At 32.2% G+C, this 25573-nt stretch overlaps 1 protein-coding gene across 1 annotated transcript in view; it reads left to right on the forward strand.

Moving 5' to 3' along the window:
• The first annotated feature begins 286 nt into the window (after positions 1 to 286).
• Positions 287 to 25573, forward strand: part of LOC119612772 — a 59525-nt gene continuing 34238 nt past the window's right edge. The window contains exons 1-2 of the mRNA XM_037968632.1: positions 287 to 1484; positions 14777 to 14952. Coding sequence (XP_037824560.1) covers positions 328 to 1484; positions 14777 to 14952 — 1333 coding nt within the window. The 5' untranslated portion in view covers positions 287 to 327. The remainder of the gene's footprint in view (positions 1485 to 14776; positions 14953 to 25573) is intronic.

A 25573-nucleotide genomic window follows, 5' to 3' on the forward strand; every position in this document is an offset into this window, starting at 1 on the left:
CGTGTGTCAGTTAGTGTGTGTGTATGTGTAACTGTCTGTCTGTTTGGTTAATAGAAAAGCGGAAAAAAGAAATAATAAAACTGAACCAACCAAAAAGTTTTTATGCTCTAAATTTTTTCAACTTACATACATATTTGGCTTAATTTTTTTATGTTGTTGCTTTTTCTTATGTTTTTTGTTGTTATTTTTGCAATATTAGATTTTTAGTCAGTTGTCGTGGTAGTGGTTGGTTGTCGGTTGATGGTTGGTAGTGTATGGTGTTGTGTGGCCCGAGTAGAGTGGAAAATTTAGTGTGGAAATAGATAAAACCAAAAACTAAAGTAAATTATGCGCGATTATCCTACAGTGCCAAATGTATTTCGTGTGGCATCCTCACATAGTGTTGACACAGACTGTACTACTGCTGGTGGTTGTGATATAAAAATTACTTCTGGCACAAATGCTAATTTACCCACAGGACAGTTAAGGCAACAGCAGCAGCAGCAGCAACATCAACTAAAACAAAAACAACTAAATGGCAACATTAGTGGTCAACAACAATCATTAGTAAAATCTTGCATTTCCTCACAAACAACAACAACGTCAACATCACTAAGTCAAACTACAACAACCCAAGCTTCAACAACAGCAGTAACAACAAAATGTACATCATCATCAACATTATTAAAAACAAGCACAACTCAGCAGCAGCAACAACAGCAGCAAAAAATAAAAAATGATTCCGACTTTATAATGCACAATCATAACAGTTTACAAAAGCAATCGTCACAACAACAACAACAACATCATCATAAACTTACAACACATGCATCCATAGAACGACCACAATGTCCACGTACTTCACAATATTATTTACAACAATCGCCGTATGCAACATTACCCAGAAATACAGCATCGTCTCTATCAACTCTATCACTAGTATCGGCTGCTAATGCCACTGTCACTGATGGTGACATACGCAAACAACAGCAACAACAACAACAGCGTCATAACTCCAACAACAGCTACAATAATTCTCACAGTAACACCAACAACAACAACAACAACTCTCATCAAAACAATTCTAATGAACCCACAATGTTGGGTGTTATAAATACAATCTCCGGCAGCATACCATCAACTGGTTACACAATGGACCCACAGCAACTACCAGTCAACAAGACAAATTCAAATGGAACAGGTAGTGTGGGTGGCATTGGCCATCGTACCATTTCCATGGCAAGCGATCTAAATGCTGGCATGAATAATTCATGTACAAATCTCAGTAAATTGAATGGTGTTCAACAAAAACATCTAAGACTACAACAGCAGCAACAGCAGCACCAACAATCAACACATCAACATCATGACTTTAAACAAACTACTACAATAACAGCAACACCAGCAATAGATGACTTTACCACATATAGACGCCAATACCCCTGTTCATCCTTAGAACGCAATACAAATGGTTATTTATGGATTATAACACCTGTTGCTGCCAGGTAAGTTTCTCTTTTTATTTCTATTATTTATTCGTTCGTTATTCTCGTTTTGTTTTGCAATTGTTGTTGCACAAATGTCTGAAAAAAAAAGAATAAAAATTACTTGCATTATAAATAAGGCGATAATAATAAAAGAAGGTAATTGAAGCACAATAGAGAAAAATCATCTTAAGTAGTTTAAAGAAAAAATACCATAGGGCTGCATTATGTTGTTTATATAACAACTTTAACACAGATGAGAGGTTTATTTATTTTGTCACTATGTTGGTAATTTATCAAAAATAATCTAGTCTAAAGTCTAGTCTACATATATACATAGCCTATAGTATACTCTAGTCTAGTTTCTAGTCTAGATTTTGGTCTAGCCACCTGTATATAAATTCTATAGTCTGGACTGTATTCAAGGCTATAATCAAATATATAGCCTATTCTATAATCAAGTCTATGGAGTAATCTATAGTCTAGTCTACATTCAAGCATATAGTATAGTCTATACTCTAGCCTACCACCGAACTAGAACAAAACTGGAACCGAAATAAAACTGACTTAGAACTGAACCAGAACTGAACCAGAACTGATCCAGAACTGAACCAGAACTGAACCAGAACTGAACCAGAACTGAACCAGAACTGAACCAGAACTGAACCAGAACTGAACCAGAACTGAACTAGAACTGAACTAGAACTGAACTAGAACTGAACTAGAACTGAACTAGAACTGAACTAGAACTGAACTAGAACTGAACTAGAACTGAACTAGAACTGAACTAGAACTGAACTAGAACTGAACTAGAACTGAACTAGAACTGAACTAGAACTGAACTAGAACTGAACTAGAACTGAACTAGAACTGAACTAGAACTGAACTAGAACTGAACTAGAACTGAACTAGAACTGAACTAGAACTGAACTAGAACTGAACTAGAACTGAACTAGAAGAACTGAACTAGAACTGAACTAGAACTGAACTAGAACTGAACTAGAACTGAACTAGAACTGAACTAGAACTGAACTAGAACTGAACTAGAACTGAACTAGAACTGAACTAGAACTGAACTAGAACTGAACTAGAACTGAACTAGAACTGAACTAGAACTGAACTAGAACTGAACTAGAACTGAACTAGAACTGAACTAGAACTGAACTAGAACTGAACTAGAACTGAACTAGAACTGAACTAGAACTGAACTAGAACTGAACTAGAACTGAACTAGAACTGAACTAGAACTGAACTAGAACTGAACTAGAACTGAACTAGAACTGAACTAGAACTGAACTAGAACTGAACTAGAACTGAACTAGAACTGAACTAGAACTGAACTAGAACTGAACTAGAACTGAACTAGAACTGAACTAGAACTGAACTAGAACTGAACTAGAACTGAACTAGAACTGAACTAGAACTGAACTAGAACTGAACTAGAACTGAACTAGAACTGAACTAGAACTGAACTAGAACTGAACTAGAACTGAACTAGAACTGAACTAGAACTGAACTAGAACTGACTAGAACTGAACTAGAACTGAACTAGAACTGAACTAGAACTGAACTAGAACTGAACTAGAACTGAACTAGAACTGAACTAGAACTGAACTAGAACTGAACTAGAACTGAACTAGAACTGAACTAGAACTGAACTAGAACTGAACTAGAACTGAACTAGAACTGAACTAGAACTGAACTAGAACTGAACTAGAACTGAACTAGAACTGAACTAGAACTGAACTAGAACTGAACTAGAACTGAACTAGAACTGAACTAGAACTGAACTAGAACTGAACTAGAACTGAACTAGAAACTGAACTAGAACTGAACTAGAACTGAACTAGAACTGAACTAGAACTGAACTAGAACTGAACTAGAACTGAACTAGAACTGAACTAGAACTGAACTAGAACTGAACTAGAACTGAACTAGAACTGAACTAGAACTGAACTAGAACTGAACTAGAACTGAACTAGAACTGAACTAGAACTGAACTAGAACTGAACTAGAACTGAACTAGAACTGAACTAGAACTGAACTAGAACTGAACTAGAACTGAACTAGAACTGAACTAGAACTGAACTAGAACTGAACTAGAACTGAACTAGAACTGAACGGAAATTATATAGAAACTTTCAATGTATACTTTAGGTTTCAAAAGTGGCAATTCTATGAAACCAGACAATGACAGAATCCAAAAATTCAATTAAAACTCAATTTAAGTTATATAAATTAAACGGAAGTAATAAGTTCATTGCAAATATAATAAATTATTGGTCTGCAAAAATTTATTTTTAATATTAAGACACAGCCATAAAGATAACCACTAAAATACGTACAACTAACTATAAATTGTTTTTAAGCTTAAAAAGAATAGCTACAATAGCAGATATAATCTTTGGCTTTTATTAAGTTTTGCCATTTAGCTGTAACCTTTGGCTAATAGATTTTTTTTCTGGATTTTATTATTAAATAAACTTTTTCTCTTTGTTAGTTAACCACACAATAATGTGTAAATCTTTCCAAACATAAACGTTTAAAATTAAACAGTTTTATAACCTTTCGGTTTTGAACCCAACAAAGTCTCTTCAACACAGAAGGAGTCCAGTTGAAAGAGCTTCACTCACAGCACATTTTAATGCCTCAAGTGTTGTTTTTTTTTTTTTTATAAAACTTCAATAATACAAAGATGACACTTTCATAGTGTTTGTTGTAAGTGGCACGTAATGCCTGGTGTAGCTACTAACTTGCCACACACACACATACAAATGTATATTCTGTTATAAGTACTCGTTCAAACACCGGGTTATAATAGAAAAGTGTTGCGACTTGGGGAATATGGTTGTACATTAACAACAACTACAACAAAGAGGAAAATGAAAAGAATAGAGTGAAAAACAGGAAAAAGTTAAATTAAATGGCATTTAACGACATTTAAAGATGCGAATAGTAGTCGTGGTGGCAGTATGTCCTTTTATATTTTCTAACTTAATGTTTGTCGTTGCTGATGATGCTCCTGCTACAAAATCGCGCTGCTTTAATAGTTTCTTTGTTAAAAGTGAATCTTTTTGTGAACTGAGAGAAAAAAAACACAAAAATAACAAAGTAATAAAAGAAAATTAATTAAATAGAATTTTTTATTGCAGTTTTATTAAATTAAAATTTCATCACCGTTTTTCTAAGAAAAATCTAATTATAATTCACATAGTAGAGTAAGCGTAGGAATGAGTAAAATAACAAAATTATTGTAAAATAATTTTTAAGCAACATTATTATTTTAAACTACCTTTTTATACCCTACACCACTTTAGTGGGGAGGGTATATTGGGTTTGTGCTGATGTTTGTAACGCACAATAATATTGGTCTTATACCCACCTTAAAGTATACCAATCGGCTCAGAATCATTTTCTGAGTCGATTTAGCTATGTCCGTCCGTCTGTCCGTCCGTCCATGTAAACCTTGTAATCAAACTACAGGTCGCAATTTTGAAGATAATTCAATGAAATTTGGTAATGATCTTCTATTGTCCCAGGGACGAAGCCTATTGGAAATGGTTAAGATCGGTTCATTATTTCACCTAGCCCCCATACAACTGAACCCCCCAATAGGGCTTGTAATCCTTGTAATCAAACTACAGGTCGCAATCTTAGAGATAATTCAATGAAATTAGGCACATGATATTTTATGGTACCGTAGACGAAGTCTATTGAAAATGGTTACCATCGGTCCATTATTTCACCTAGCCCCCATACAACTGAACCCCCGAATAGGGCTTTTAAAACTTGTAACCAAACTACAGGTCGCAATTTTGGAGATAGTTCAATGAAATTTGGTACATGATCTTTTATGGTACCGTAGACGAAGCCTATTGAAAATGGTTACCATCGGTCTATTATTTCACCTAGCCCCCATACAACTGAACCCCCGAATAGGGCTTTTAAAACTTGTAATCAAACTACAGGTCGCAATTTTGGAGATAATTCAATGAAATTTGGCACATGATCTTTTATGGTACCGTAGATGAAGCCTGTTGAAAATGGTTTACATCGGTCCATTATTTCACCTAGCCCCCATACAACCGAACCCACCGAATAGGGCTTTTAAGTTCATAATTATGTTTAATATACTCATATCTCGACAAAAAGCTGCAAAAACAAAGTTCTATACAAGACTTGATGACCCCCATGAATTCCATAATAATAGGTTCTCATATGACCCTAGCCCCTATGAAAAGCCCCCATCAAAATTTCACTTAAATGTCCACAATTTTATTCAACAATAAACGTATATATAAATGTATATCTAAGGTAAGGTACAATTCAACTTAAATGCTTTATTATGGCAACTAAATCACATTATATTTTTGTCAAAGGTGTAGGGTATTATATGGTCGGCCTCGCCCGACTATAACTTCTTACTTGTTTATTACATGTTAAAGAATTAAAAGTAAATTTAAGTACAGTCCTCATTCATCATTTTAGCTAAGTTAACAAAAAAACAATCCTAACTGTATGATGGGCACATTGTTTTAGTTTTGACCATAGATATAAAACTATCTACTCGTATCTACTTAATGACTGACCAACTAACTCTTGACTGTGTTTTTTATGTTTCCGTGCCGCGTAGCCATTTTGTCTGACATACATTTCACAGTTAATAGCAGAACAAAAAAAAAGTAAAATGTCCAAATAAAGCCAACAAACCTAAACGTTGATTCAGAAAACCACCACCACTATCGAAAAAAAAAATTGCAAGGATAGAATTAGGGATGCCAATCGGGACTGGTTTTTAGAAATCCCGGGATTCGGGATTTTTAAATAAATCCCGGAATCCCGATATCGGGATCCCGGGATTTTCGGGATTTCTAAATCCCGAAAAATAAAAAAAAAAAAATTCAAAAAATCTTAATAATTTACCGACAAAAATAAAATGTTTTATTTCATATTGCAATATGATTACTCTTAGTAGGTGTTTACTTTCCAATAAGCATTTTGTGAAAAGAAAAACAAATTAATTCAAAGTACATACTTAGAATAAAAATCTTTCCATCCCAGGCACTGAATAGTAGAATAAAAACCTAAAATAATACCCATGATACCCAAATTTACAATGGTTTCCAAATAATATTTAAATAGTATGTGTAATGGGGATCCATACGAGGCTACATAGAGCACCTGTACTGCACCTATATCTCCTCCACCTTATATTCCGTGTTCACTAACCAAGGGAATTATCTTCTCGCCATCTTATTGACAGGTTGACTTCCATTATAGATATCCGATAGTATCAATGCCTATTTATTGCCCTTTTTATACCCTTAGTAGGGATGGTATATTGGGTTTCTCCGGAGTAGTGCTTTTGTTTTATACTGTCCTAAAATACGCTGATGAAATTTGAAATGATCGGGCTTTTGATCCGAGCCCCCATACAAAACACAGCTTTAAAAAAGAATTAGTGTCCACAATTCGCTTAAAAAGAGAACTGTCGCAATGAAATTCAGCATAAAACATTTTATGTAATCGTAAATTCGCCCTCCAAATTTTATGAGGATCGACTCATATGATGGCGTCCTTCCCCCAAGCATATTTCAGAAAAATAGTTTTTTAACAATAAAGTGCTAGAATATATCGGAGGCGAGGTATACATTTATTATGAAAACTATATACATTTATTATGAAAACATTTTACTCTCATAACTGGTGTATGGGGTTATATGGTCGGCCTCGCCCGCCTATAATTTCGTACTTGTTATTTTTATATATCCGATAGTATCTATGCCTATTTAGTATAGCAATGAAATTTGATATTAGTAATTCCCTGACGAGCCAAAACCTCTCTACCAAATTTTATGTGGGTCGGTTCATAATTGACCCTACCCCCATATAAGGTCCCGTTAAAAAAATGACTTTAACGCTCATTACTGGCTTAAAAAAGTATAGCGATGAAATTCGATACACATATGTTTCATGCGAGTCAAAATCTCTCTACCAAGTTTTATGTGTTTCGGTCCATAATTGACCCTACCCCTACATAAGGTCCCATCCAGATAAATACTTTAACGCTCATTACTGGCTTACAAGTACGAGTGTAGAGATGAAATTTGAGATAAGTAAATTTCTTACTCGCCAAAAGCTAAGAAACTTTTATGGGAACGTAAATCTTCCTACCGGAAAGTGTATGAACCAAAATTGGTCTAAAAAAATTATGAAAAATTTTATAAAAACGGTCAATGATTCACCCTACCTCTCATATAAGATCCTATCAGTAAATTTGATGAGTAATATCACCCTGATGTTTATAGAAAAGCATATTCGGCATAGCCGAATATAGCACTCTTACTTTTTTTTTTTTTTGATATTTCAGCTTGTAAGTTAGTAGAGTCATCTTAAGTCCAAAAACTTTTAAAATTCTCTTATTTAGTACTTTATAATGTATAAAATAGCGGAAAAATACTTAAAAATTCGGGATTTTAAAATCCCGAAATTTCCCGGTATTTCATTTTTTAAAATCCCGGTTTTCGGTACTTTCAAATCCCGAAAATCCCGGGATTTTCGGGAATCGGGAATTCCCGTTTGGCATCCCTAGATAGAATCCTGCAATGAATACGAAGAGAAGATTAATAGAATGACATGCAACGTAATTTAACATGCAGTGAGCAATTGCACTTAGTTTGGAATGCGATTTAAATAAATTGAGGCTGGAAAGAAAATAATTGATAAAATTTATAAAATCGCGGGAACTTGAACTTGTTTGTTCTTTTTCGAATCATTTAATCTTGATTGGTTTTGTAAAGGCAGGCGGAAGTTCATCAACTGTAAAACAAAAAGTAAAATAAATTCCGAAAAGGAAAAATAGTTTTTATTAAATGAGAACTTTTTCGAAAAAGCTCTTTTCCTAAAGATTGTGTCAGGAACTCTCTTTTTCTTTCTCGAACTTAAAACTTTAATAGATAAATAATGCATTTTATCATATAGCATCCTTCCTCTTCTTTGGCAAAAAAAAAAAAAACAAAAAAAAAACCCATGAAAAACTGTAACTAAAACACAGACATGGAGTTAAGTGAAATTATTTTAAACTGAATGGTAATAAACTCCTGTCTTTGAATTTTTTTCCAACATTTTCAAATCTACACTATCTCTAACTCACTACAAATTTAAAATTAGTAGTCGGTAGAGAAGGCACGACAAAGTGTTTACATATAAACATTAAAAAAATTCATACATACCAGTTTAATGTGAAATTAAATTCAGTTACATTTAAAATTTACTAGGTATTCAAAACATTTTGACCTCTTTGCCGCGAATTTTTTTTAGTTTTTTTATCATTGTCTTTTTCTATTTTCCATTCAACATTTCATTATGGTTTCTATGGAAACACTTTAGTCATCATCAACATCATCAGCAACATAAAAGAAAAGTACTGGCGAATTGTTTAAATTAAAAATTAGGGTGAATAAAAATATGATCTTTATAGTTCTTTTGGTTGAGTGCTTCAGGTTAGTTAATGTTTTAATTTAGTTAAGTTTAATGATTTGTTGTATGTTTAAATAATAACTAGTGGAGACATTTTTAAGTTTTCACAAATAACTTGAATAGCACATCCTGTTTGACGTTGAAGATATATAATTTTCTATCGCCTTGTTTATAGTCTAGTGTATAGTCCAGTTTATAGTCTAGTGTATAGTCTAGTTTATAGTCTAGTTTATAGTCTAGTCTATAGTCTAGTCTATAGTCTAGTCTATAGTCTAGTCTATAGTCTAGTCTATAGTCTAGTCTATAGTCTAGTCTATAGTCTAGTCTATAGTCTAGTCTATAGTCTAGTCTATAGTCTAGTCTATAGTCTAGTCTATAGTCTAGTCTATAGTCTAGTCTATAGTCTAGTCTATAGTCTAGTCTATAGTCTAGTCTATAGTCTAGTCTATAGTCTAGTCTATAGTCTAGTCTATAGTCTAGTCTATAGTCTAGTCTATAGTCTAGTCTATAGTCTAGTCTATAGTCTAGTCTATAGTCTATAGTCTAGTCTATAGTCTATAGTCTAGTCTATAGTCTAGTCTATAGTCTAGTCTATAGTCTAGTCTATAGTCTAGTCTATAGTCTAGTCTATAGTCTAGTCTATAGTCTAGTCTATAGTCTAGTCTATAGTCTAGTCTATAGTCTAGTCTATAGTCTAGTCTATAGTCCTAGTCTATAGTCTAGTCTATAGTCTAGTCTAAGTCTAGTCTATAGTCTAGTCTATAGTCTAGTCTATAGTCTAGTCTATAGTCTAGTCTATAGTCCTAGTCTATAGTCTAGTCTATAGTCTAGTCTATAGTCTAGTCTATAGTCTAGTCTATAGTCTAGTCTATAGTTAGTCTATTCTAGTCTATAGTCTAGTCTATAGTCTAGTCTATAGTCTAGTCTATAGTCTAGTCCATAGTCTAGTCTATAGTCTAGTCTATAGTCAGTCTATAGTCTAGTCTATAGTCTAGTCTATAGTCTAGTCTATAGTCTAGTCTATAGTCTAGTCTATAGTCTAGTCTATAGTCTAGTCTATAGTCTAGTCTATAGTCTAGGTCTATAGTCTTATAGTCTAGTCTATAGTCTAGTCTAGTCTAGTCCTAGTCTATAGTCTAGTCTATAGTCTAGTCTATAGTCTAGTCTAAGTCTAGTCTATAGTCCTAGTCTATAGTCTAGTCTAGTCTATAGTCTAGTCTAATAGTCTAGTCTAGTCGATAGTCTAGTCTAGTCTATAGTCTAGTCTAGTCTATAGTCTAGTCTATAGTCATAGTCTATATCTAGTCTAGTCTATAGTCTAGTCTATAGTCTAGTCTATAGTCTAGTCTATAGTCTAGTCTATAGTCTAGTCTATAGTCTAGTCTATAGTCTAGTCTATAGTCTAGTCTATAGTCTAGTCTATAGTCTAGTCTATAGTCTAGTCTATAGTCTAGTCTATAGTCTAGTCTATAGTCTAGTCTATAGTCTAGTCTATAGTCTAGTCTATAGTCTAGTCTATAGTCTAGTCTATAGTCTAGTCTATAGTCTAGTCTATAGTCTAGTCTATAGTCTAGTCTATAGTCTAGTCCATAGTCTAGTCATAGTCTAGTCTATAGTCTAGTCTATAGTCTAGTCTATAGTCTAGTCTATAGTCTAGTCTATAGTCTAGTCTATAGTCTAGTCTATAGTCTAGTCTATAGTCTAGTCTATAGTCTAGTCTATAGTCTAGTCTATAGTCTATAGTCTAGTCTATAGTCTAGTCTAGTCTAGTCTAGTCTATAGTCTAGTCTATAGTCTAGTCTATAGTCTAGTCTATAGTCTAGTCTATAGTCTAGTCTATAGTCTAGTCTAGTCTATAGTCTAGTCTATAGTCTAGTCTAGTCTATAGTCTAGTCTAGTCTATAGTCTAGTCTAGTCTATAGTCTAGTCTATAGTCTAGTCTATAGTCTAGTCTATAGTCTAGTATAGTCTAGTCTATAGTCTAGTCTATAGTCTAGTCTATAGTCTAGTCTATAGTCTAGTCTATAGTCTAGTCTATAGTCTAGTCTATAGTCTAGTCTATAGTCTAGTCTATAGTCTAGTCTATAGTCTAGTCTATAGTCTAGTCTATAGTCTAGTCTATGTCTAGTCTATAGTCTAGTCTATAGTCTAGTCTATAGTCTAGTCTATAGTCTAGTCTATAGTCTAGTCTATAGTCTAGTCTATAGTCTAGTCTATAGTCTAGTCTATAGTCTAGTCTATAGTCTAGTCTATAGTCTAGTCTATAGTCTAGTCATAGTCTAGTCTATATCTAGTCTAGTCTAGTCTATAGTCTAGTCTATAGTCTAGTCTATAGTCTAGTCTATAGTCTAGTCTATAGTCTAGTCTATAGTCTAGTCTATAGTCTAGTCTATAGTCTAGTCTATAGTCTAGTCTATAGTCTAGTCTATTAGTCTAGTCTAGTCTATAGTCTAGTCTATAGTCTAGTCTATAGTCTAGTCTATAGTCTAGTCTATAGTCTAGTCTATAGTCTAGTCTATAGTCTAGTCTATAGTCTAGTCTATAGTCTAGTCTATAGTCTAGTCTATAGTCTAGTCTATAGTCTAGTCTATAGTCTAGTCTATAGTCTAGTCTATAGTCTAGTCTATAGTCTAGTCTATAGTCTAGTCTATAGTCTAGTCTATAGTCTAGTCTATAGTCTAGTCTATAGTCTAGTCTATAGTCTAGTCTATAGTCTAGTCTATAGTCTAGTCTATAGTCTAGTCTATAGTCTAGTCTATAGTCTAGTCTATAGTCTAGTCTATAGTCTAGTCTATAGTCTAGTCTATAGTCTAGTCTATAGTCTAGTCTATAGTCTAGTCTATAGTCTAGTCTATAGTCTAGTCTATAGTCTAGTCTATAGTCTAGTCTATAGTCTAGTCTATAGTCTAGTCTATAGTCTAGTCTATAGTCTAGTCTATAGTCTAGTCTATAGTCTAGTCTATAGTCTAGTCTATAGTCTAGTCTATAGTCTAGTCTATAGTCTAGTCTATAGTCTAGTCTATAGTCTAGTCTATAGTCTAGTCTATAGTCTAGTCTATAGTCTAGTCTATAGTCTAGTCCATAGTCTAGTCTATAGTCTAGTCTATAGTCTAGTCTATACTCTAGTCTATAGTCTAGTCTATAGTCTAGTCTAGTCTATAGTCTAGTCTATAGTCTAGTCTATAGTCTAGTCTATAGTCTAGTCTATAGTCTAGTCTATAGTCTAGTCTATAGTCTAGTCTATAGTCTAGTCTAGTCTATAGTCTAGTCTATAGTCTAGTCTATAGTCTAGTCTATAGTCTAGTCTAGTCTATAGTCTAGTCTAGTCTATAGTCTAGTCTAGTCTATAGTCTAGTCTATAGTCTAGTCTATAGTCTAGTCTATAGTCTAGTCTATAGTCTAGTCTATAGTCTAGTCTATAGTCTAGTCTAGTCTATAGTCTAGTCTATAGTCTAGTCTATAGTCTAGTCTAGTCTATAGTCTAGTCTATAGTCTAGTCTATAGTCTAGTCTATAGTCTAGTCTATAGTCTAGTCTATAGTCTAGTCTATAGTCTAGTCTATAGTCTAGTCTATAGTCTAGTCTATAGTCTAGTCTATAGTTTAGTCTATAGTCTAGTCTATAGTCTAGTCTATAGTCTAGTCTATAGTCTAGTCTATAGTCTAGTCTATAGTCTAGTCCATAGTCTAGTCTATAGTCTAGTCTATAGTCTTGTCTATAGTCTAGTCTATAGTCTAGTCTATAGTCTAGTCTATAGTCTTGTCTATAGTCTAGTCTATAGTCTAGTCTATAGTCTAGTCTATATTCTTGTCTATAGTCTAGTCTATAGTCTAGTCTATAGTCTAGTCTATAGTCTATTCTATAGGCTAGTCTAGTCTATAGTCTAGTCTATAGTCTATAGTCTATAGTCTAGTCTATAGTCTAGTCTATAGTCTAGTCTATAGTCTAGTCTATAGTCTAGTCTATAGTCTAGTCTATAGTCGTCTAGTCTCTAGTCTAGTCTAGTCTATAGTCTAGTCTATAGTCTAGTCTATAGTCTAGTCTATAGTCTAGTCTATCGTCTAGTCTATAGTCTAGTCTATAGTCTAGTCTATAGTCTAGTCTATAGTCTAGTCTATAGTCTAGTCTATAGTCTAGTCTATAGTCTAGTCTATAGTCTAGTCTATAGTCTAGTCTATAGTCTAGTCTAGTCTAGTCTATAGTCTATAGTATAGTCTAGTCTATAGTATAGTCTAGTCTATAGTCTAGTCTACTAGTCTAGTCTATAGTCTATTCTATAGTCTAGGTCTATAGTCTAGTCTATAGCCTAGTCTATAGTCTAGTCTATAGTCTAGTCTATAGTATAGTCTATAGTCTATTCTATAGTCTAGTCTATAGTCTATTCTATAGTCTAGTCTATAGTCCAGTCTATAGTCTAGTCGATAGTCTAGTCTATAGTCTAATCTACAGTCTAGTCTGTAGTCTAGTCTATAGTCTAGTCTAGTCTGTAGTCTAGTCTATAGTCTATAGTCTAGTCTATAGTCTAGTCCATAGTCTAGTCTATAGTCTAGTCTATAGTCTATTCTATAGTCTAGTCTATAGTCTAGTCTATAGCCTAGTCTATAGTCTAGTCTATAGTCTAGTCTATAGTATAGTCTATAGTCTATTCTATAGTCTAGTCTATAGTCTATTCTATAGTCTAGTCTATAGTCTAGTCTATAGTCTAGTCGATAGTCTAGTCTATAGTCTAATCTATAGTCTATTCTATAGTCTAGTCTATAGTCTAGTCTATAGTCTAGTCTATAGTCTAGTCTAGTCTATAGTCTAGTCTATAGACTAGTCTATAGTCTATAGCCTACAGTCTAGTCTATAGTCTAGTCTACAGTCTAGTTTATAGTTTTGGCTTGTCTGTGCGTTGTTTTTTGGAGAAGTGTTTATTTATTTATATTTATACAATGTACACATCTTCGAAAATACTTAAGTCAAACGCCCTAATAAACATAGACATCTATATATGAAAGGACAAACAATCACAATTTTGCAATTCCATACAATTTAAAGTGCATTCCATACAGTATGAATTAGCATGGTGCCATATTTCATAACAAAAAATATATCTTGTTTGATCAAGATTTTTCTCTAAAGATAATAATTTCTTGTTCTCGCCCAAACAACAATGTGGCCTATGGGAGAAGGCAGTACTACTGTCTGCTTATGTAAATAGAACCCATCTAATTTTCCTACATATGTAGGTCTATCAAAAAAAGTAACAGTTATTTACTAGCTACTAGCACCGTTTCATCTTTTTTTCACATTATACGTTTTCCCGTTTAGTTTTTTTTAGTTATTTTTACTAGCGCTTAAAACTATGCTACAAATATATGTGTAGTAGTAACAGATCCGTTATGCTTTGTTTAATTTCTCTTGTGTTTTACATGTTGTTTTGTTATTTATGTACTTGTGTATGAAGTTGTTGCAGTTGCTGCTTTTAGCTGTTTGTATTGTTGGTGCCTTATACAGGAGCTCTCACACAGTCATATATATGAACAGCAAACATGCAGCTTTAACAAATATACATACATACGTACGTACATACATAAGTACGTTCGTACATACAACAACTTTTTTACTTTACTGTTGATTGTGAATATTTTCCTGTCTGTACGTATGTTTGTTGAGTTGAAAGAGTATTTGAAAGTGTTTTAATTCCTTCTTTTATCTCTTTTGCTTTTGAGTTTATGTATGTTTGTATATGGATAGATGGATGTATGTTGTCTCTATGAGCACAACCCAGTCAATTTATTTATACGTTTCGTTTGTTTATACATATGTACATATGTGTATGTTTAATTTCAGCATATCGGTGGCCATTGTTATTGCAGCTTTAGCTGGACCTCAATGGTTGTTTACGGAAGAGAAATTGCCAAATACTTTGTATAATGGTACTGCTAACTTTAATGTCCTGGATGATGGTGCCTTCATTACGCGATACACTAAATCAAGTTTATGGATCATATGTACAACATTACAGGGTGAGTTATCTCTCTATAATTTGTATCCTTTTTTCCCCACTTTTTGGTTTATTTACTTAGCAAATAACTATAAATAAAAACATACACATGTGTTACGTCCGTCCGTCCGTCCATCTGTCTGTCTGTGGGTGACACTCATTGACATACTTTTGTTTTTAAATAGAGGAAGTGTGCGTGTTTAAGTGTATGAGTTTATGTCTGCTATAGAGTGATGTGTGCGTATGATTGCTGCAGTTTATACAAATATCAATCATACGTTGCTGTGGGCGTTTTTAGTCGTCTGTAAATTGAATATTCGTTTTCATTACACAGAATTTCGCTGAGCTAATACTACATATGTGTGTGTCAATAAAATATTTATAAAGGAGACTGATTTGTGGAAAAAGCGAAATAATTGAGTATTTGTTTGATTTTGCATTTCTGTTAACATTTAGAACATAGATTGATATATAATTAGTTGAAAGACTAAAGTTTTTTTTATTATACAATTTAAATCATGAGTAATAATTCAATTTTAATTATTGGAAATGAAGTTGTGCTTGTTTAAGCATTTGTAACACTTTTACTATCCTTGGAAAGCTACTTAAGATCGGAATTGTATGTCATGAACTTCTGCAGTTTGTTAAATGGGGTCCAATTGAAAATATAACCTAAATTTGTGAAGTTATAAATTTCACCCAAAAATCCATATTAAACTATTAATTTGATGAAAAATTTCTCCAGCTGTTTGAAAAATTTAATTTTAGTTTTAGTCTCAATTATAATAATTTGTCTGATACTTCCTTAGTTTCCTGTACCAGGTGCTATTATTACAAATACATATTTGCTTTGCCCTTAGAACACAACGTCATCAAGCTCTTAGCCTGGTTTTAACTTTAATACCAACATGTAGACATGTACAACTTATGTACACTCTATGTATGCTTCCTCATAAGTTTTGCAACTAACAAATACATTTGTAAAATATTTCAATCTGTTTTTTACTCCATGTTTTGCTTATATACTTTGCTGCATGTCCTGTCTTTTATAGCAAACAAACAAGAAGTTTAAACTTTTCCTGTTCTCTATTTTTTAAATAATGTTTGCAAAATATCTACATAAAAGTAATCAAAGACAGAGAGAAAAAATAAACACAATGACAACAACTACAAATGAAAAACTAAATTTGTATATAAATGCTGAAAGTTTTTTTTTATACAAAAGCACAACTTTGTACAAATTTTGGAACTAAAGAAATTTGTTTTATATTTAGAAAAAAAAAACTACTCAGTTATAATAACGCTGAATTAACCTAATTCTGTCTGAGTTTTTGAAAAAATAATATATTAAAATCAACTGCTGGTAAATATCAGTGAACAAATAAAAATTATTTATTAAGTTTACAAATTGAAAGAAACTCTTTTTTATTTTTATTATTATTTCTTAAAGAAGAACAGGTCTTATGATTTAACTAGGTAAATTTTTATAACTTAACAAAACTATAAGAATTCAAGCAGAAAAGCAATGAAAAAAATTACCAGAAACGGATATGGAATTATATTTTTAACATTAAATATTTAAGATGATGATTAACAAAAACAGCGGAGAAAAACAAAAATACAAATAATAAAAAGAGCGCAAAGAAAAATAAACACCTACTTAAGTTTCCCGTTGTTGCCAGGGAGGAAGTAAAAGAAAAGTGCTAAAAATTTGAATAAAAGTCCAATGCACGTGCTGAATGACTATTGATACCCTATAGTTAGTTCAGATTTTACTTAAGTCTACAGACCATATTAAATGCTAGACCATAGACTAGACTAGATTATATACAGATTATAGAGTGCCTTATAAATTAGACTATAGAGAAGACTATAGACTAGAATAGGCCATAGACTAGGCTATAGACTAGGCTATAGACTAGGCTATAGACTACACTAAAGACTAGACTATAGACTAGACTATAGACTAGACTATAGAGTAGACTATAGACTAGACTATAGAGTAGACTATAGACTAGACTATAGACTAGACTATAGACTAGACTATAGACTAGACTATACTAGACTATAGACTAGACTATAGACTAGACTATAGACTAGACTATAGACTAGACTATAGACTAGACTATAGACTAGACTAGACTAGACTATAGACTAGACTATAGACTAGACTATAGACTAGACTATAGACTAGACTATAGACTAGACTATAGACTAGACTATAGACTAGACTATAGACTAGACTATAGACTAGACTATAGACTAGACTATAGACTAGACTATAGACTAGACTATAGACTAGACTATAGACTAGACTATAGACTAGACTATAGACTAGACTATAGACTAGACTATAGACTTGATTATAGACTAGATTATAGACTAGACTATAGACTAGACTATAGACTAGACTATAGACCAGACTATAGACTAGATTATAGACTAGACTATAGACTAGACTATAGACTAGACTATAGACTAGACTAGACTATAGACTAGACTAGACTATATACTAGACTATAGACTAGACTATAGACTAGACTATAGACTAGACTATAGACTAGACTATAGACTAGACCATAGACTAGACTATACACTTGACTATAGACTAGACTATAGACTAGACTATAGACTAGACTATAGACTAGACTATAGACTAGCCTATAGACTAGCCTATAGACTAGACTATAGACTAGACTATAGACTAGACTATAGACTAGACTATAGACTAGACTATAGACTAGACTATAGACTAGACTATAGACTAGACTATAGACTAGACAATAGACTAGACTATAGACTAGAATATATATAGACTATAGACTAGACTATAGACTAGACTATAGACTAGACTATAGACTAGACTATAGACTAGACTATAGACTAGACTATAGACTAGACCATAGACTAGACTATAGACTAGACTATAGACTAGACTATAGACTAGACTATAGACTAGACTATAGACTAGACTATAGACTAGACTATAGACTAGACTATAGACTAGACTATAGACTAGACTATAGACTAGACTAGACTAGACTATAGACTAGACTATAGACTAGACTATAGACTAGACTATAGACTAGACTATAGACTAGACTATAGACTAGACTATAGACTAGACTATAGACTAGACTATAGACTAGACTATAGACTAGACTATAGACTAGACTATAGACTAGACTATAGACTAGACTATAGACTAGACTATAGACTAGACTAGATATAAGACTAGACTATAGACTAGACTATAGACTAGACTATAGACTAGACTATAGACTAGACTAGACTAGACTATAGACTAGACTATAGACTAGACTATAGACTAGACTATAGACTAGACTATAGACTAGACTATAGACTAGACTATAGACTAGACTATAGACTAGACTATAGACTAGACTATAGACTAGACTATAGACTAGACTATAGACTAGACTATAGACTAGACTATAGACTAGACTATAGACTAGACTATAGACTAGACTATAGACTAGACTATAGACTAGACTAGACTAGACTATAGACTAGACTATAGACTAGACTATAGACTAGACTATAGACTAGACTATAGACTAGACTATAGACTAGACTATAGACTAGACTATAGACTAGACTATAGACTAGACTATAGACTAGACTATAGACTAGACTATAGACTAGACTATAGACTAGACTATAGACTAGACTATAGACTAGACTATAGACTAGACTATAGACTAGACTATAGACTAGACTATAGACTAGACTATAGACTAGACTATAGACTAGACTATAGACTAGACTATAGACTAGACTATAGACTAGACTATAGACTAGACTATAGACTAGACTATAGACTAGACTATAGACTAGACTATAGACTACTGTAGAATATAGTAATAGAATAGTAACTTCCTTTTGACTTTTAATATTTTTTCACCAATTTAAATGCATTTCATTCAAAATTGTTTGTTGTTTTTGCTACGCAAGCCCACACTACTTATGTCTTTAAACCAACGTGAAATTTTGCGTTTGCAATTGTATGCAGATGATTATTATGATGATGAAGAAATTTTCCTTGTGAACTCAAAATTATCTGAAGGTGTTAAATTACAGAAGCAAATAATAAAAACCAACGTATTCTTGACAGTCATCATGTTAAATTGTGTTCATCATCAACATAATGATTTCTTTTAACATCGTCATCAGCAACTGCTCTAACTTTAACAGCAACAACATTATTACTGACAGATAGACAGACAACTTGATCGCCAACAACAAATTTTAAATGAGTTTTTAAGGTATGTTGTAGGTGTGTGGGCTAAACGAAAGCAGATGTGTACAAATACATAAATGTGTGTTTGCGTGAAAAAATACAGGTGTTTATGTACATATATTGAGCAAACTATATTCCACAATAAAAAGGAAACGGAAACTGTTAACGGAACTAAGTAGTTTCCATGCTGACTGCCTGCCTATTAGCATAACTTTATATAAAATATTTTCTGCTTTACATTTTTTATTTTCTTTTATTTCGTTTTTTTTATATGGATTTTATTTATTTATTTTTTTCTTTTTATAACTGCACTTTACGAACTATAGCGAAAAAATAAAGACAGACTAATATTTGTAGTTGTTTTGTAGGGTTATTTGTTAGTATGAGTCAGTGAGAGTAGTGGTTGGGTAGGTGTTTCTTAGTAACTGTTTGGCAGACATCTAAAGAGGTCTCGACATTCAAATTCCCATTAACAATGGGAATTGCAGTGTTGGCGTAATAAATGTATTGGTATGTAAATAGGTATTTAATAAGTTTGCATTTACCTTGTACCGGATGCCATATCTTGTAGAGTAGTAAAAGGTGTGAATATTTGTACAGAAATTTTATAAATGCATTTAATTTACAATGATTTATTAAATTATGCAAATTGTTATAAATTTCTACTAGATTTATCGGTTAGCAATAAATATTTACAGTTGTGGTGAAATAATTAGAAAAATAGGTTTCATGTGTGTAAAACATGGAATTGAAATATTTGGCATAAAAAGTGAAAAATAAGCGTAAATTTTTAAATACTATTTTTGTAATATTTAAATCATCACAAATTTGTAAAGTTTTAACATATTCCTCCGCTGCTCTTAAGTGATACACACCTGTATGTCTTGCGAACATAAAACGTAATGATTTGGAATGAAATTTCTAATTAGTTTTAATAAACTTTGTAAAATTTTTGTAGGAAAATAAGTCCAGTACAAAGCAAATGGACAAGGCGATAAATGAATTTTGTGTTAATAAGAGATAAATTGTATGAAGCACTTCCATTAAAAGCACTAGCAGCATGTCGTCTATACAACTTGTTACATAACTATTGAAAAGAAGTTACACTTTCTTTTCTTTTCTTTTCTTAACTAACTAACTAACTAACTAACTAACTACTAACTAACCTAACTAACTAACTAACTAACTAACTAACTAAACTAACTAACTAACTAACTAACTAACTAACGAGCTAACTAACTAACTAACTAACTAACTAACTAACTACTAACTAACTAAATAACTAACAACTAACTAACTAATAACTAAACTACAACTAACTAACTAACTAACTACTAACTAACTAACTACTAACTAACTAACTAACTAACTAACTACTACTAACTAACTACTATAACTAACTAACTAACTACTAACTACTAACTAACTAACTAACTAACTAACTAATCTAACTACTACTAAATAACTACTAACAACTAACTAACTACTAACTAACTAACTAACTAACTAACTAACAACTAACTAACTAACACTCTAACTAACTAACTAACTAACTAACTAACTAACTAACTAACTAACTAACTAACTAACTAACTAACAACTAACTAACTAACTAACTAACTAACCTAACTAACTACTACTAACTAACTAACTAACTAACTAACTAACTAACTAACTACTAACTAACTAACTACTAACTAACTAACTAACTACTAACTAACTAACTAACTAACTAACTAACTAACTAACTAAACTAACTAACTAACTAACTAACTAACTAACTAACTAACTAACTAACTAACTAACTAACTAACTAACTAACTAACTAACTAACTAACTAACTAACTAACTAACTAACTACTAACTAACTAACTAACTAACTAACTAACTAACTAACTAACTAACTAACTAACTAACTAACAAAATTTTGTTTGTCTGCTTTAATTTAAAAATATATTTCATGGCAAATAAAGTCATCACGTTGACAATGTCTGAACATCTTTAGTTGTATCATAAACACTATAAGCTAAAAACAGTGGAGAACAAAACTGTTCATCTTATTCTATAGTACTCCAAATTGTTAATAATTTTTAATCAGATATAATTAGCTGATGTTGCCCACTTTGCTTTGCTGACCTAAAACTAAAATTATTTCAAATCACCCACTTTCTTTAAATATATAGAAATTGGTTTTATTTGTTGTTTGTTTTGAAGTTAACAGTATCTTAATGAAAAACTTTTATTGTTTTTCATAAACTTTCTTTATGCATCTTTTTACACTTTTTCTACTTATAAGTATGTAGTAGATATTTTTTCTCCTGTTTTAACTTCCTGTTGTTACCGAAAAATTTGGAACTTTAAATGTTGTTACATCCTATTTGCAATACAAGATACAAAAAAGGGAAAAACTTGAATAAAAACAGTAATATTCATTTATCAACACATTTAGCCAGCTTAGAAATCTTTCATGACTTTAAAAAGTTCACTACTTTTACTCAGAGATGATAAGGACAAGAAATACTGACAGTATATAAAAATCAGACATGGATAGATTTAAAACTGTAGCTTTCAATATATCCGAACTAGAACTGAACTAGAACTGAACTAGAACATAACTAGAAGTGAACTAGAACTGAACTAGAAGTGGAAATAGAACTGACACTAGAACTGAACTAGAACTGACTAGAACTGAACTAGAACTGAACTAGAAACTGAACTAGAACTGAACTAGAACTGAACTAGAACTGAAACTAGAACTGAACTAGAACTGAACTAGAACTGAACTAGAACTGACCTAGAACTGAACTAGAACTGAACTAGAAATGAACTAGAACTGAACTAGAACTGAACTAGAACTGAACTAGAAACTGAACTAGAAACTGAACTAGAAACTGAACTAGAACTGAACTAGAACTGAACTAAACTGAACTAACTGAACTAGAACTGAACTAGAACTGAACTAGAACTGAACTAGAACTGAACTAGAACTGAACTAGAACTGAACTAGAACTGAACTAGAACTGAACTAGAACTGAACTAGAACTGAACTAGAACTGAACTAGAACTGAACTAGAACTGAACTAGAACTGAACTAGAACTGAACTAGAACTGAACTAGAACTGAACTAGAACTGAACTAGAACTGAACTAGAACTGAACTAGAACTGAACTAGAACTGAACTAGAACTGAACTAGAACTGAACTAGAACTGAACTAGAACTGAACTAGAACTGAACTAGAACTGAACTAGAACTGAACTAGAACTAAACTAGAACTGAACTAGAACTGAACTAGAACTGAACTAGAACTGAACTAGAACTGAACTAGAACTGAACTAGAACTGAACTAGAACTGAACTAGAACTGAACTAGAACTGAACTAGAACTGAACTAGAACTGAACTAGAACTGAACTAGAACTGAACTAGAACTGAACTGAACTAGAACTGAACTAGAACTGAACTAGAACTGAACTAGAACTGAACTAGAACTGAACTAGAACTGAACTAGAACTGAACTAGAACTGAACTAGACTGAACTAGAACTGAACTAGAACTGAACTAGAACTGAACTAGAACTGATAGCACTGAACTAGAACTGAACTAGAAACTGAATAGAACTGAACTAGAACTGAACTAGAACTGAACTAGAACTGAACTAGAACTGAACTAGAACTGAACTAAACTGAACTAGAACTGAACTAGAACTGAACTAGAACTGAACTAGAACTGAACTAGAACTGAACTAGAACTGAACTAGAACTGAACTAGAACTGAACTAGAACTGAACTAGAACTGAACTAGAACTGAACTAGAACTGAACCTAGATGAACTAGAACTGAACTAAGAACTGAACTAGAACTGAACTAGAACTGAACTAAAACTGAACTAGAACTGAACTAGAACTGAACTAGAACTGAACTAGAACTGAACTAGAACTGAACTAGAACTGAACTAGAACTGAACTAGAACTGAACTAGAACTGAACTAGAACTGAACTAGAACTGAACCTAGAACTGAACTAGAACGAACTAGAACTGAACTAGAACTGACTAGAACTGAACTAGAACTGAACTAGAACTGAACTAGAACTGAACTAGAATGAACTAGAACTGAACTAGAACTGAACTAGACCTAGAACTGAACCAGAACTGAACTAGAACTGAAACTAGATCTGAACTAGAACTGAACTAGAACTAAACTAGAATACTGAACTAGAACTGAACTAGAACTGAACTAGAACTGAACTAGAACTGAACTAGAACGAACTAGAACTGAACTAGAACGAACTAGAACTGAACTAGGAACTACTGAACTAGAACTGAACTAGAACTGAACTAGAACTGAACTAGAACTGAACTAGAACTGAACTAGAACTGAACTAGAACTGAACTAGAACTGAACTAGAACTGAACTAGAACTGAACTAGAACTGAACTAGAACTGAACTAGAACTGAACTAGAACTGAACTAGAACTGAACTAGAACTGAACTAGAACTGAACTAGAAATGAATTTGCATCTTAAAAGATTTCTTTGTTAATTTAAAATAAACATTTTCCATCCCTGCATTACACCTACTTCCTTATGAAGCATGATAAATGTGTTGGTTTATGTAAAACTTGACTGAGTGACAGACAGTTAGAAACAATAATAAGACAGACAGACGTACGTAGAAACAGACATGTGAAGTATGTTTGTAATATGGAAAAATAACAACAACAAAAATGACTAATACTAAAGAAAAACAAAATGAAATTGTTATAGAGTGCATTAAATCTACTCCTAATGTTATGTGTGTAAGAGTGTTTTTTTCTTTCATATTTTTTCTAACATTTTTGAATTCCTGTAACAATGCATATGTATTCATGTACATACAATTTGTCTATACACAAATATGTGTATATTAAATATCAAAAAAATTCTGTTGAATGTGTAAAAAAAATTGTTAACATTTATAGATGTTTAGTAACACAGATAATAGATTTTCATGTTCATATGAATGCGAACAAAAACATCTGCATGCACATACAAACTGTCAACCACTATAAAGTCTCACGAGACTCAACGCATGAGGCTCTAGATAATTGTAATGTATTTTACATAAATATTGAATTGAATCGAATAACAGATAAAGTACGGATAGATGAATGTAGAGTTAAGTGTAGTTGTGATAACATAATATTTCAATAGAAACAAATTTATGTTTAAGTTTAATACGTTTTAATGGAAATTATTTGTTGACATTCTGACATACATATTCCCAATACAAGTGGTGTCGATGAATATATGAGAAAATTATATTATAAGGAAACTATTAAAAAATTATTTTAATATGATGTGATATGAAAAATTTGATTATTTGGGGACACATGCAAGGCATAAAATTATTTTTACCGAGTAATGCAGGATGTTTATGATATAAAAAAATATGTTTAACGGTTTTCACCTATAATTATGATAAGTTATTTAATAGCTGAAACCTTTTAAGATTTGAGAACGATCTAGCTATTTCTATATATATGTTTGAATGTCTGTCGGTCCATATTTCCGTCTAAATATTTGCGCTGTAGTATTGAAAATATTATCTTATTATTATTGCTATGTGGGGGCTATGTACCAAATTTCATCAAATTATCTTGGAAATATCGACCTGTAGAGTGTGCACAAGGTTTACATGACACACAGACGGACAGACAGACAGACAGACAATCATTTAAATTTTCTATTTAAAATTAGACATTTATTTTAAAAACTTTTATTTAAAATCTTTATTTTGCTTCTACAAAACTTCTATAAAAAGTATTTCATTTCTAAACATAAAAAGTTATCAAAGCCAAATAACAATAAACTAAATACAAAAAGAAAACAAAAAGCAAAATTAACTGCAAATTTTCTATATCTTTTTAACTTCATTGAACAAACAGCCAATGTTGATGACTAATGAATGTGAACAAGTTGAGAAAGAAGTAAAAATCGGAGTGTGTTAAGAAAACTTTTACTTTTGGCGTTGTGTGTATGCATAAAAACAAACTATATACCCAGCAAAAACTTACATAGAAAAGTAATGTGTTAAAAAACTAACAAAGTCGCTTTTCGCTACTTATTTATCGAAGGCAAGTACTTGCCACACATGCTTACAAATAAGTGCTTACATAAGTACTTGCTAATAGTAAGTTAAAAAGGTTGTTTTGTTTTACGAACCAAAAGATCGCTCACACACGAACCGGACCTCATGTTCGTTAGTTCGCTGTCGTACAAAATCTGCAAATAAAATGACAGAATTCAAAATAAATTACTTACTTGTATGATTATATTTAAGTCATTATTAGAATACTTAAAAGTAATGCAGATGGTATGTAGTTAGCCTACAAGATCTTGAGATGAA

The sequence above is a fragment of the Lucilia sericata genome, unplaced genomic scaffold (genome assembly GCF_015586225.1).
Source record: "Lucilia sericata isolate MDLA Ls3-8-SP2 unplaced genomic scaffold, ASM1558622v1 Contig001828F_arrow, whole genome shotgun sequence".
Taxonomy (NCBI): domain Eukaryota; kingdom Metazoa; phylum Arthropoda; class Insecta; order Diptera; family Calliphoridae; genus Lucilia; species Lucilia sericata.